At 39.5% G+C, this 13,886-nt stretch overlaps 1 protein-coding gene across 1 annotated transcript; it reads right to left on the bottom strand.

Annotated features, from left to right (window-relative positions):
• Window positions 1–3,811: 3,811 nt before the first annotated feature.
• Window positions 3,812–6,937, bottom strand: LOC137968461 (uncharacterized). The gene has a single exon (XM_068815033.1). The coding sequence runs from the start codon at window positions 6,935–6,937 to the stop codon at window positions 3,812–3,814; it is 3,126 nt and encodes a 1,041-aa protein (XP_068671134.1).
• Window positions 6,938–13,886: the final 6,949 nt, after the last annotated feature.

The following is a 13,886-nucleotide window of genomic DNA, read 5'->3' as shown; positions in this document are numbered from 1 at the left end:
GGTTCTTTCTCGTTCACTATTGTTACGTTGGCAGTGCCTTCCAAGACTGTTGCGCAATCCTCAAAGTAGCAATTGAGTTCTAGTTCTTCTGCATATCTTTTGCCATCTTTGAATACTGACCGCAAGTTTCTCTTTTCTTCTTCGTTTTGGAATGATTTGACTAGTTTAATATGTGGATCTTCACTGTTATTTATGTAATGGGCTACTTTAAGCTTGGTATTCCTGTACAGAGACTATTTCAATCCATCCTTTTCTTCCTTTTTCTGATGGTAGATACAATAATCTTGTCGATTCATACTTATGCTTTCCACTGCACTCATTGATTACATGTCTTGTTAATCTATCGAGTTCTTTAAGGTTGTTAATACACCAGTTGGTTGACCACATGTAGTATTGTAAGATAGGCAATGCGTACATACATATATACTTTATTTATTCCAGAAGCAAATTATATATACAAATAAAAACTAAGAGTAAAAGTACTTCTAGAAAAGTTAGGAGGTTAGCCCTATGTAAAAACTCCCTCAACAAATAGGAAAAAGATAAAATATATATATATATAAATCAAGATTTGTACAATCAAATATTTAAATACAATTTAAGCTTAGATTTAAAAAAAGCTGAAAGCTATCAGCTTCCCCTATATCACCCGGTAATTCATTCCATAGTTTGACAATTCTAACGAAAAAAGAATGTTTGTAACAATTAAGTCTTGCTGTTTTAAGATAGAGTTTGTATTGATGATTTGCTCTCGTAGACCGAATTGTGGCAAAATCAAAGAAGTCTTCAATTTTAAATGATAAAATCCAAAGACTACAACATTCAAATAAAGATAAATAGATTCTACGGTCTGAAAGAGTAGGCCATTTTAGCAATTTGCATCGGTCTTTATAGGACATATATCCTTTGCATTGATTTAAAGCAAGTCTGGATTCTCTTCGCTGTACATTCTGGAGGGCATGCATGTCCTTAACAAGGTAAGGACACCAAACAGGTACCGCATATTCCAATATTGGCCTAACAAGAGATTTGTACAGCATAGAGAAAACGTTAGTATTGGCGGTGCCCTCTGAGCGTTTAATGGAACCTAAAACTTTGTTCGCTTTGTTCACAGTAATACTAATGTGATTACCCCAGGAGAGATCCCTAGTTATTTGTAACACCGAGATCTTTAAAATTATCTACATCTTTCAGGGGCTTTTCTAAAAAATAATTGGTTTCTGACCTATCGCGAGAATGCGTAATTCGCATAGATTCACATTTGTCCGCGTTGAAACGAAGCTGCCATTTACGAGCCCACTCGCTAAGGCTGTTGAGATCATCCTGAAGTATCTGACAGTCTGTAATTGGGTCACTTATCTCTCTATAGATCTTCGTGTCGTCTGCATAAAGTTTAACGGTAGATGATATGCATTCCGTTATGTCATTGATGTATAGGAGGAACAATAAAGGCCCAAGGATGGTCCCCTGTGGAGTTCCGGAGGTAACACACGACCAGCCAGAACAAGATCCACTAACGACTACGCGTTGTTTGCGCCCCACCTGAAAATGTCTGAGCCAGTTAAGTAAAGAACTGTCAATGCCGTTACTTTTCAATTTTAAAAGCAGCCTCTCATGAGGAACGCTGTCAAAGGCTTTAGCAAGATCAAGAAAGATGACATCAGTAGGAATGGATAAATTTCGAGATTTCGCCCAATCATTAAAGGTTGATCATAATTGAGTTGCAGTGGATCTTTCTCTCAAAAAGCCACATTGGTTGCTGTTGATAAGGTCAATTTCACGCCAGAACTTGATCATCCTATCAAAAATAATTTTTTCACCGATCTTACAAGCGATTGAATTAAGGGAAATTGGACGGTAATTTTCTCTCGAAGATTTAGAACCTTTCTTATGTAGAGGTGTGATATCTGCGTAGATGTTCGTTGCGCGGACCTTGCGTGGGACTATTACTTTGTCTTCTAGATGTTGACTGTTTTGATATTTTCCTAGGAATTTATAGTGATCATCGCTGCTCAGAACTGGGATAGTACAGTTGTTACTTACAGGCAATGCAGTGCTGTTGTTGTTGGTACTTAGTTTGCGTATCTTCAAGTGTATGGCAGCGCACTTGTTTATCCCCCATTCCAGTCCAATGTCTGTGAACATCTTCTTTTAGGTTGCTTGTAACGGACACACCTTTTTTTCAGAACGATGGTAAGCTTTTAAGTCATCAACGAAAAGCACATGTGTGATCTTTTGGTCTTGGGCATTGGACAATTTATAACCTCATAATTGATAAGATGATACTAGAAGATGCCCACTTCAATAAAAAGGATCTGTCTTGTACTTGGATCGATGTCAAGAAGGCTTTCGATTCTGTTTCTCACGAATGGATCACCAAAGCACTCGAGATACATAGAGTAAACGCAGATCTCATCCATCTCATCAAAACTATTATGAAGGCACGGAACATCAACCTCGAAGTAACTACCAACAAAGGCAAGAGGATCATTGGTCCCGTTAAAATGATAAGAGGATTCTGCAAGGGGATTATTTTTGTGTGCGACTATTTACATTAGCACTTAATCCTATTGCATGGTACCTGAGGAGTACAGAGGGATATCAACGCAACCCATAGACTTAGCTTTTCCTCCTCTTTGGTCAATTTGCATCAATATGTCCTTATCTTCATGTACTTCATGTATTATTATTATTATTATTATTATTATTATTGTTATTATTATTATTATTATTATTATTATTATTATTATTATCGATTTATAACAGTGTTCTCTGTCAGCTGAAAGTCCACGTGGGCATCTGGCCTCCTCCCGAGACCTGAGGTGTCCGGACTGTTGGGAAACCCTTCATCATCTCACTTTTAACATCAACCATGCAGTCCAATTAAGTATCCAAGACTTTCCTGAGTATTCTTTCGGAGCCTAGCAGATATGCTTTCTGTAACAGATCGAATGCACTCATTTCTAAAGCCTCAAGACCTTTAAGAAGTCCCTTAGGCACAGTCCCCAAAGCCCTAATGATGATCTGAATAATCTTCACTTCGCGACAGTTCCACACACGCTCAATTTCTCGCTTAAGGTCTTGATAGTTTTCAACCTTCTCTTGCTCCTTGTTCGTGACCCTGGTATCGAAGAGGCAGGCTACGACTATTATGAGACATGATCTTGACTGCTTATCAAGAACTACAATATCTGGTTTCTTGTGGTCGATTCGATGGTCTGTCTGGATCTTAAAATCCCACAGTAACTTGACCGCTTCTAATTCAAGCACAGGCTGAGGCTTGCGATCACGCCATTTTGCTCCCCTTTCAAATCTAAATTGTTCACAGAGCTTTCAGTGTATGACAGCTGCCACTTTGTCGAGCCTCCGTAGACAGTAATGTTTTTGGGCCAGCATCTTACTCTCAGCTACTCTGTGACTCACAGTCTCCTCTCTCTTCCCTCATTCTGCTCGCACGGCATCCAAACCCTTAAAAACCTCACTTTTTTTCTTCTCTTCAACACATTTATTATTATTATTATTATTATTATAATTATTATGCAGTATAAACGTTCGTATGCTAGCTTAGCACATAGCTCAATAGGGCGCAATTGCGTAACCTAAAGGCTGTAAAAATAACCTGAATGTATCTAAAAAGTTCGTATCTACATATATCGATCTATATATAAGCGAATTAAAAGGTTAACTTCGATTCTTAAAAAGGTAAAAATATGAAATGAATCTCTTCAGACCTATTTAAACAATAATATTAAAGCATCTAAGACGATCCTAAATAATTGTTCTGTTGTCTCTGACCGGAGTTAGTATCTGCTTATGTTAACACTTTGAAAGATCTCGCAATGTGCAGACATTCAGACAAAACGACCTTCTGCATTTTCAACAATACTTCTTTGCCCCTTTTAACTCCTACAAGACTTCGGATGGTGTTCACCAGTTCCTCACTGTATCCTCCTAACACGTCCATTACGATGTTAAACTGTTTCACTTGATATCCAGGAAACTGCCTCTTCAATTCCAGTCGCAATGGGGCATACTTTTCCGTCTTCTCGCAGCTCTTGATCTCCCTGTTATTCATCCAAGGACAGCTCATCTCCAGCAAGATGACAGATTTTGCTGTGCTGTCCACTATTCGGGCATCAATTCTGTTAGCTCTCACCGTCACATGATCTGCATAAACAGGGACATCCCAGAAGGCTTGCGCTCGGTCATTTTGATAGACAGGTTTAGGCTCGCTCAGTGAATACCATGGCGGTACACTATCCATTAGGTCTAGGCTGAACAACATCTCGAAAAAAATTACTTTCAACACCGCATTATGCCGTTGCAGATATTTGGACTGCGCAAGCGCAGAGCAACCAGCTAATACGTGGGCCACCGTCTCAGCTGCCTTGCCACATAAACGGCACATAATCTGGTCTGACCCCGTTCTTGTCTTCTTACTCTGGTACACTCGGGTGGGAAGTAACTGTTCGTACAGCTCAAACACGCCAGCGATAACATATGTCGGGCATGTCCTCCATTGCCACAGCCAACTAAAGCTATGGGATTGTCGGACATCCCCTGTACCAGAGCCTTCTTGTTCTCCCTCCCATCGAGAAGCTATCAACTTTCCCTGCCAAGCTTGGCCTGATACCTGATCTTTCAATTTCTTCTGCTGTGCTCTTCTTAGCTTTTGCTTGATGTTTGACTCTTTCACTACTTCACCTTCCTCCGTGCAGCACATTGGGGTAGGGTATGTAAGAGATAGCTCTAATCCAAGATCTCTACTAAACTTTGTCGCCTCCTTGATAAGTGAGCTATGGCCTAGCACACCTGAACGTTCTTCGAACTTCCGAACAAGCTCCATTGTCGGATCAGTGTTCTTGAACAGTTTAAGTGCGCCTTTGATCTTGATGGCCTTATACTCCTCCTCCACCGATCTCAGGCCTCGCCCGCCCTGATCCCGCGATAGATAGCACAATGAGGTTGAACCCAAAGGATGTTTACCACCATTGCTGACCACGATCTTGCGTGCTTCTCGATCGATTTGTTGAAGGTCAGTGACTGGCAGGTGCTGGGTCCACATTAAATAACTCAAAACAGGCAGGGCATACTGGTTTGAAGCTACCACTCGATGGTAATCTGAAAGAGGGCTGGACCATATAACAGAGAGTCTCTTTAAATACTCCTCTGAGGCAACCTTAAAGGCCAATTGGTCTTCTTGTCTCGATGTTTCCAGTACTCCAAGAAATTTGTACTGCTTACCTTCTTTCAAACACTGTATGACTGATGACTCATCAAACTTAACTCCTTCCGCATCTTCCACTTTTACACCCCTCTTAACATGCACGACTGAGCACTTCTTAGGGTTCCACTGAAGCCCTATGTCTTGCATCTTAAATCTGGTTGATCTAAGGACGGTATTCAACTTCTTCTCCGATGCTGCATAGATCTTAAGATCGTCAATGTAGAGAAGGTCCGTTACCTTAGTGCTCAGTGGCTTAGACAATCTATACCCCTCCGTCGCCTTAAGTGACCATGCGATGGGGTTTAGGCAGATGGTAAAAAGCCTCGGGCATAGCGAGTCTCCTTGGGGAAGACCTCGTTTAAATTGGATAGTCTCTGATATTTCCTTGCCTAACTTTGTTGTGGTGACAATCTTGGTGTTCCACGTGCTGCAAAGCTTGGTAACCACCCTTTCCAACCATCTCGGGAATCGATGTACTTCCATCATTTCGCAGAGCCAATCATGATCAACGGAGTCATATGCCTTTGTGACGTCTACCCACGCCATACTCAGGTTCCTTTTACCACGATGACAGTCTTGTGTGACCATTTTGTCGATCAACAAATTATCCATTGTGCCACTGCACCCCTTCTTAGCTCCCCTCTGCTCAGCCTCCATTAAACCATGTTCCTCCAGGTGCTCATCCATTGGAACCAACAAACATGCAGTAAACCATTTGTAAACTGTGTTGAGGCATGTTATCGGCCTTTGGTTGCTACTTGAAAATTCTCCCGGTTTGGGGATCAGTGATGTTTTGCCCCCCGCAAACCAGATAGGAAAATCAGTCTGGGCCATCGAAATTGCCTTAAAGCTTGCTGTGACACCATTATGCAACACCTCAGCTTTCTTCCACCAATAGTTTGCCAGTTTGTCTGGACCAGGAGCGCTCCAGTTTCTCTTCTTTCCAATGATCTTAACTGTTTCATCATCAGTTAGGCCCCATTCCCCCTCATCTGAGGGAGGGACACACCCATGTATTGCTCTCTTGACGTCCTGTAGCCATATCGCTGATTTGTCACCAGTCCCCTCTGTCTCCCACAACTCTTTCCAGTATCCACTTGCCTCGTCAATGTTTTCAAACCTTTGTTTGTTCTCCTCACTTGTGTCGGTGCGAGTCTTATATTTTGGTCGTTCATTTGTTTGATTATCAATGTTCTTTAACATGCAATTAAAACCATCATACACTCTTCCGGGGTCCTCTTGGAATTGCCGGTTCAGCACCCTCGATTCCTCCATGACCTTTTTCTTACAAAAACCTCTCTTCAACTTACGCAATAGCATCTTGTTTTTATCCATGTAACTTACGAGCTCAGGCACCGAGATTTTCCTACATTCCTTTTCCAAAAAGGCCCTGTTCTTACGACCTCTTTTTGTGAGCTTTCGATTTTCTTTTATTCTCTCCATTTCTGCCTTTGCAATTGAGATTTTTTTCCTTGTTTCCATAACTTTTTTCTCATAAACTATCTTCCATTTCGGTGTTGGTTTTCGCGAGTTGTTAGAATGGTCTTGAGTGTTTTTCTTCCATCCTTTTAACAAAAGAAACGCGACGATCACAGAATACAGAACACAATTCGCGATCCACAAATATTGGAATGGGTCCCTCCCTGGGGATATCTCACTTTGGCTCATTAGCGTAGTTATGACCTTGTTTATGCTTTTTAAATCGCTCATTGTTGGTCTTTCTTTTGTGCGAGTGTCAACATGACGCTAAGTAAAATCACCTTGGGTATTACTAATAGACAAAAGAATGCTACTAGCTGACTCCAATAACTCGCGCTCTTTGTCATCGATTGTTGTTGTTTTCACAATCACACTATCCTCTTCTGTTATTTGCATATCTCCACTTTCAGTTCTTTCTACAATATGTAAATTCGTCTCAAATTCTGAGTTCTTACTACAATCTGCCTCCAATTATTATTATTATTATTATTATTATTATTATTATTATTATTATTATTAAGATGCTATCAAATTGTTAGGCAACGTACTGCGTACACGCCCACCAGCAATACCGATAGCCATGATTACCATAACAAAAGAAATTCATGAGTTTCTATGAGTACGGTGCGCTTTTAATTTACTACAGTGAGGGTTGCTGAAGCTCAAAGCAGAATTACAGCTTGACTTTTGCAAAATGAGCGCAGATTGGCGTTTGTTTGCAACATTTGGCATTTACTACTTATGTGTTTCATCAAACTCCTTTAGCTTGCTTTCTACGGATTTGATCTTGCACACAGCATTTATTCTGGTGAGTTTCCCAGATCAACGCAAATGCGATGAAGATGAGCAAAAAGCAGTAGCGATAAGACTTTAATGATCGTAAGCATCACGTAACAACGTAACGTACTGACCTTAGAGTGTCGTATGAAAGGAAGGATGTTTTCATGTTCATCCTAATATTCACAAAAAATTGCCTTAATTAAAGTGCAATAACTGACCAAATTGCACTTTTATAACAATGAAATTTACAATCGAGTATATTTAGAAGAGATGTTAAGAAGAAATCCTTTTAAACTCTTTGTATTTGATAAAGGACAGCAAATGATGTCTCGCTCCTGGGAAGAAAAGATAGTATAAACTATAAATGAAGCAATCTCATAATGAAGATCTATAAAGAACAGAAAAATACGAAACCGACAGCAATTTTAACAATAAAACCCCTTTTTTCTACTGAAAAGTGATATTAAAAGTCAGGCAAAATGTCTCAGGGAGTTGGAGGGAGTTGAAGTGTGGTGGGCTACAATCTTTCTTGACTGAGGCATTTTGACTTTAGGGATAGAACGAAACTTCAGTGGCATAGAAAAGTACAAGTGCTGAGACATATATAATCGTTGAAAATTACACTTGTAATATTAATTTCCAAGGTCGAAATCCACAGTAATGGAAGGCTGATTGTTGATGGAGGAAATCCACAACCTTCTACAAATGTTAAAAACATGGGCGGAGGAGCAGGTGGAATCATTCAGATAATTGCACCGAAAGGTTACCTTTCCGCCGGCAGTTTATCCTTAAACCATGGAACTGGTAGAAATGAAATTTGCCAACCTGCGAATGACTCCAATGCCTATGGATATTTTTATTTGCCAGGTAAGAAAATATACAATGGTTATAAATGTCTATAACTTTCGGATCCGCAGAAGGCCTGGCTTAATTAAGTTTCACAAATCTCTAGTAATTTAATACCGTGAATATGTGATTACCTTCCAAATAAAATACAATCCAAAGAACCATTTTTTGTTTTAACAAATTTCGAACCCTGGCTATGGTTGTACATTTCCCGAGAGATGACATTACTAAACCACGAAACAGCGCAGGAACAGCGAAAAGAAACACCAAAGCATCATGTATGACCCCACCATACATTGAATACTCACCGACAAAGGTTGGATTTTCAGATTAAATATTGTTTTAGGCCTAAAACGTTATTGCTCCTAATTCATTGAGGTTAAGTTTAGGATTAATATTAAGATTGAGATTAGGGGCAATAAAGTTTTACGCCTAATAAGTACTAAAACAACATTTAATCTCAATAATGGAAGGCTGATTGTTGATGGAGGAAAAAATCACAAAAGTTACAAATTTGCACAAAAAAATTATGTGATATGTTGTTTGCATTTACTTTTCTCAAGTGAAGCTATGATCTTCGCAGTTATGAACGCAATTTTTACAATTGCGTAGAGAAGCGTGAAAAATTCAGGACTTCAACGGGGTTTGAACCCGTGACCTCGCGATTCCGGTGCGACGCTCTAACCAACTGAGCCTGAAAAATTCAGGCTTCTCTACGCAATTGTAAAAATTGCGTTCATAACTGCGAAGATCATAGCTTCACTTGATTTCATATCCGCAGTTCATATGATTCATTTCATATACAATTTCATCATTGATTCATTCCTCACGGGACCATTAGAACCCACAAATGACCAGCTCCCAACGTCAGTGGCTTCATAGCTCAGTTGGTTAGAGCGTCGCACCGGAATCGCAAGGTCACGGGTTCAAACCCCGTTGAAGTCCTGAAATTTTCAGGCTTCTCTACGCAATTGTAAAAATTGCGTTCATAACTGCGAAGATCATAGCTTCACTTGATTTCATATCCGCAGTTCATATGATTCATTTCATATACAATTTCATCATTGATTTACTTTTCTAGCTGTAAATAACGTGGATGTTTAAAAGCGTGTTTGTAACATGGCCGTACGGCTTTTTCCGGCCCTCTTCGTGCTAATAACCAATAGTTTTACAATAGTTTTGCGTGAGGGGCCGTACAGGCCATGTGATGAATATTTATTATCGGTCTGTTTGAATGGGCATCGTCACCTAGCACTAGGTTATGTAACCTCTCGTTAAAAGAGGCTCTTTGATCGGATTTCATCGTCAAAGATCTCCGACTTCCCTTTTAAACGAAGGGCGCCCAATTTTGATTTCTATTTAACAATTTGATGTCAGTTTTTTTTACAATTACAAAAAGGCAGAGGGGTCAAAATTAAGTCAAAACACGAGAGAAACGCGAGACAAAAACTGTGCAAGAAACTTCAATCTGACGCGAGCAATATCGCGTCTTTATCGCACAAATTATAAATTTATGTTTCTGTCGGCTTATTTATAACAAAAATTAGCCAATGAGCGCGCGAGAATTTGCAGTCCTTGTAAAGAGCCTCTTTGACCTCCCTTTTGATAAAGTTGTCCTCAGGTAGTACAATCAGGAGTCATGCAACGCAATGTTCAAACATGGCCTACGAAGTTCTTGTCTGGTGTTCAGAGCCCGAGCTGTTTCCCACACAATCCTGCTCGCACTTTCTGGACTTAATATGGTAGATCACACCATATCGTAGTACAGCTGGCGTTTTATCCTTCAGCTGCCTTAGGTTGTTACGTGGCTTGTGGTGATGGTTGACCCTATGTTGTTTGAATCTCTGAGGTACCTCGCATGTGTGTCATACCTGTAGTAATCCCAAGAGCAATAAAGTATCCAAACAAACAGATTTAACTCAACCAATTCAATGCAATTCGTAACATGGCCGCCGCTATCAAACGCACGTGGTCAACCTATCCCACCATACTTAGCGGCCTATTACATTACATCTCTCCTTTCCTCAGAAAAATGCTCCTCTACGTGAAAAGGAAATCTTCACTAACATTTAAGTCAACTATACTAACGATAAAGTTTCTTGCTTTTAAAGTACGCAAAGAGAAACTAAAATCTTCAAAACTGTGCTTAGTTATAAAGAGAGAATCAATGTTCATGTTAACCATAGTCCCGCGATCTCTCTGGTAATCTCTTTGTCCTCTGAGGTCGCAAATTTCTTGATGGCTCTGATGCCGCTCCACGATTCTCCTGCAGATCAGGGCACTTTCCCCTATCCAGCAGCCCGGCACTAGATTCTTGTATGGTTGGTTGGTAAGGTGACCGCACAGGGTCTATTTCCTGCTGGGGTGTGGGGGGGGGGGGGGGGGGTGTTGACACAGAGTCTGACCCTTGTTGGGGTGTGGAATCTCCATCTCTAATGTATTGATTCACATGACTTGTGTTTCTGGAGTACTGGTTCCCTGTTGGACTCTCTACTACAAGGCAGTTTCCGGTCTTGCTGACGATCCTAAAAGGGGTTTGAGTTGAATGCAGTGCTGAATCTTTTAGTCCTGTCTTGTCAGACAAGGATGTCATCATCCAGTTCGATGCTGGAGGGACTGGCCCTGCGGTGTTATTATGGTAACTGTTTTATACATTTAGTACATTGTACTTTGTTGATTATCAGATCATTCTTTCATTTTATTCTCTGTATTGGACCTATAATCTTTCTCTCTCCTAAATTCTTGTTATCCCTATACATGTACCTTATGTACCCTTGCCTTGACTATTGTATATATATTTTTCTTCAGCGTATCCTTCTAATTTTATCACACTCTTTCCAATTTTGTCACACTCTTTCTTCTACGGAATCGCATTGTTAGAATCGTATGGGAAGCACAATATCTTTCTTATGCCGCGCCTTCATTCACAAACTAAATATCCTTGACATCTTTAAACTTTAATTCCTTTGTTGTCGCTTGTTTCATGAATTCCTATAAATTATCGTCCTCAACGCTGTAGAATTAACATGAAGCAGTTTACGATTCTCTACCACGTGAATTGATTTTATCCCCCAAGCCGGTTATTTTAGTTTTACAATTTCGTGAAAACATTTGTTATAGTAGAACACTAAATTGAACTCAGTAGACTCTTATATTTTTTATCTAACATGTCTTTTGCCATCTAGTCAGTGTCTAGTTGATTTCTTGAGAGACTGTAAGCTCTTTTGGTGTTTCCTGGGCACTTTTTGAATACATCAATTTAATATATTTATTTGATATATTCAGTGTAATGTTGAACTTTGTGTGTAAAGCAAATAAACAAATTAATTAATAACATACTTGGAAATACGATTTACATGTATTGGAGAAGGAAATTAAATCGACGGTTTGCACATGATAAACAGTCTGCTTTAATATTGATTCGTTCTTGTACTTATTGTTTATATTTAATTTTGAATATTGAACCTTCGAATCCTAATGGTTACACTGTCCTATTAGAGCCAGCCCCTTGAGCGAAATATCTTGATGACTTCTCGTACAGAGGGTGTCAATTACACCATGCATTCCTTCCTTAAAGGATATTTTGGAACATACCGGCTTCCCTTTTGTCTCAGCACTCACTTTAAATGGCACTGTGTTTAGGTTTAAGCAACCACTTTCAGGGATTTTTATGAGCTTCTTGAAAATTTGGCTGTGTTCAGCAACTTTGCTCCCAGTCATTCGCGTTCTTGTAACTTCTATCCCTGACAAGTTGAAGAATGTAATTAAAAAACAGAGGTTTTTTTCACGCCAGTGAAATCATGAATAGATCTTTGTTCTGGTCTCTCATATCTTAACTAATTCATTCTACTTTTGATGGAAAATGCTTAAAAGTATAGAACGAAATATTCTTCACTGGTTTCTTAGGTGTGACACCAAGCCCATCAAAGAGCAGATCCCAGCCCACAGTGTTACCCACGTCATCGTCGGGTAAGTGTATAATTTCTATTATTAAATTCTCAACCTCGGATAATGCAATTCTCGTGCTCTGATTGGTTCACTCAATCTCGGTTATCAGCTCATATACCTTAGTTTGACCTTATATGGTAATGATTTATCTAAGTGTTGCCAAGCTAAACGTTTTTTTCGCCGGAAAGCGAAATTTCTCTCTGAAGAAAGCAAAAAAAAGTTTTTCTGGACAGCTGGGTTAAATTCCGACGTTTAGAAGTACGTGAAAAGGTAAGAAATTTTTTTGTGACGAGCCTGCGTCTGTCTGACCACAAAGTGTTACACGACATCGCATCGGTTCTCATCAAGTGTTTTCGATTTCGCTCGGATTTGCTCGCTTTTTTCGCTCGCATTTCGTACTTTCTAAACTTTTGGAGTTTAAAGGAATTTAATAAAACAATTATTCCATTCGCGCTTGTTGGATATGAGACTGGTTATAGCCAACTCGGCGCTACGCGCCTCGTTGGCTATTTACCATATCCAACGCGCGCTCATGGAATAATTGTTAATTATCCAAAGTACGATACCATGCATTTAAACGGTTTACAAAAAATAAGGAGCCTCCAAAGGACTCTCCATAGGTAACAATGGGTTTTCTATTGGAAAGGATTACAGAACTGTCAGTTCTTTAAGTACGGAAAGATTGTGATATATTTCAAATGCCATCGTCACCTTATTTCTTAAGGGCGTCTGGATGGCCTCGACTGCTGCGGGTGGTAACATTACCGCTGAAAAATTCTATGAGACTCAATTGTTGGGAAATCTTAAAACCTAGCTTAGTGATGTAATATTTTTTCAAATTTCGAAAAGCCCATTACATTCTCTCACATAATGCGTTGTATGAGAACCCTGTACTATAATTTTGGTTATTGGTGAAAACGCTGTTGAGAGATGAAAAAGATAATTTCATTAAAGTTGTTTTTTTTTTTTAAGATTGCGAAGAATCGAACCAGTTGAAGGATAGGTCACCGAGTTTTGAGATAGAAAAAATGAAAACGAAAGCTGGGTCGGAGAGTCTCAATATCGGCATATGAATAAACAAATAACAGCTGTGTATAGGTATAGTGCGCGAGAGTTCTTTTAAAGAGTAATTTCACTTAAAATAAAGAATAACGAGCGTTCCGTGTAAAAACCGGTGGGATGAAAAATAATAAATTAATGAATTTTCAGTTTAAAGTGCACCTGAACTTAAATATTTTTGGTTCCTTATATAAATCCTCCCATCCAAAGCAAACATATGTCTACATTGTTATCCAGAATTTCCCTTTTTATTTGCCGTGAAAGACACGCAAAGTTATCAAAACTAGAGGTAATTTAAACCCAGGACCGTGATATTAGAGTAATGGGTCTATTCTCGATTTTACGTCACGAACTGCTTTCCATTCCCGTTTTCAAACAAAGTTTGCGTTACAAAGCAGTTTGTGATGTAAAATCGAGAATAGACCCATGCCTTTCACAACACGGTCGTGGGTCCAAATTACTGCTAGGTTTGATAACTTTGCGCGTCATCCCCGGCAGACAAAAAGCTAAATTTTGAGGTAAAAATATTATGGTAAAACATGTTTGC

This window comes from Montipora foliosa, chromosome 1 (assembly GCF_036669935.1).
Source record: "Montipora foliosa isolate CH-2021 chromosome 1, ASM3666993v2, whole genome shotgun sequence".
Classification (NCBI taxonomy): Eukaryota; Metazoa; Cnidaria; class Anthozoa; order Scleractinia; family Acroporidae; genus Montipora; species Montipora foliosa.
Note: the sequence above shows the minus strand (reverse complement) of the source record. Positions and strands in the feature narration are given on the sequence as shown.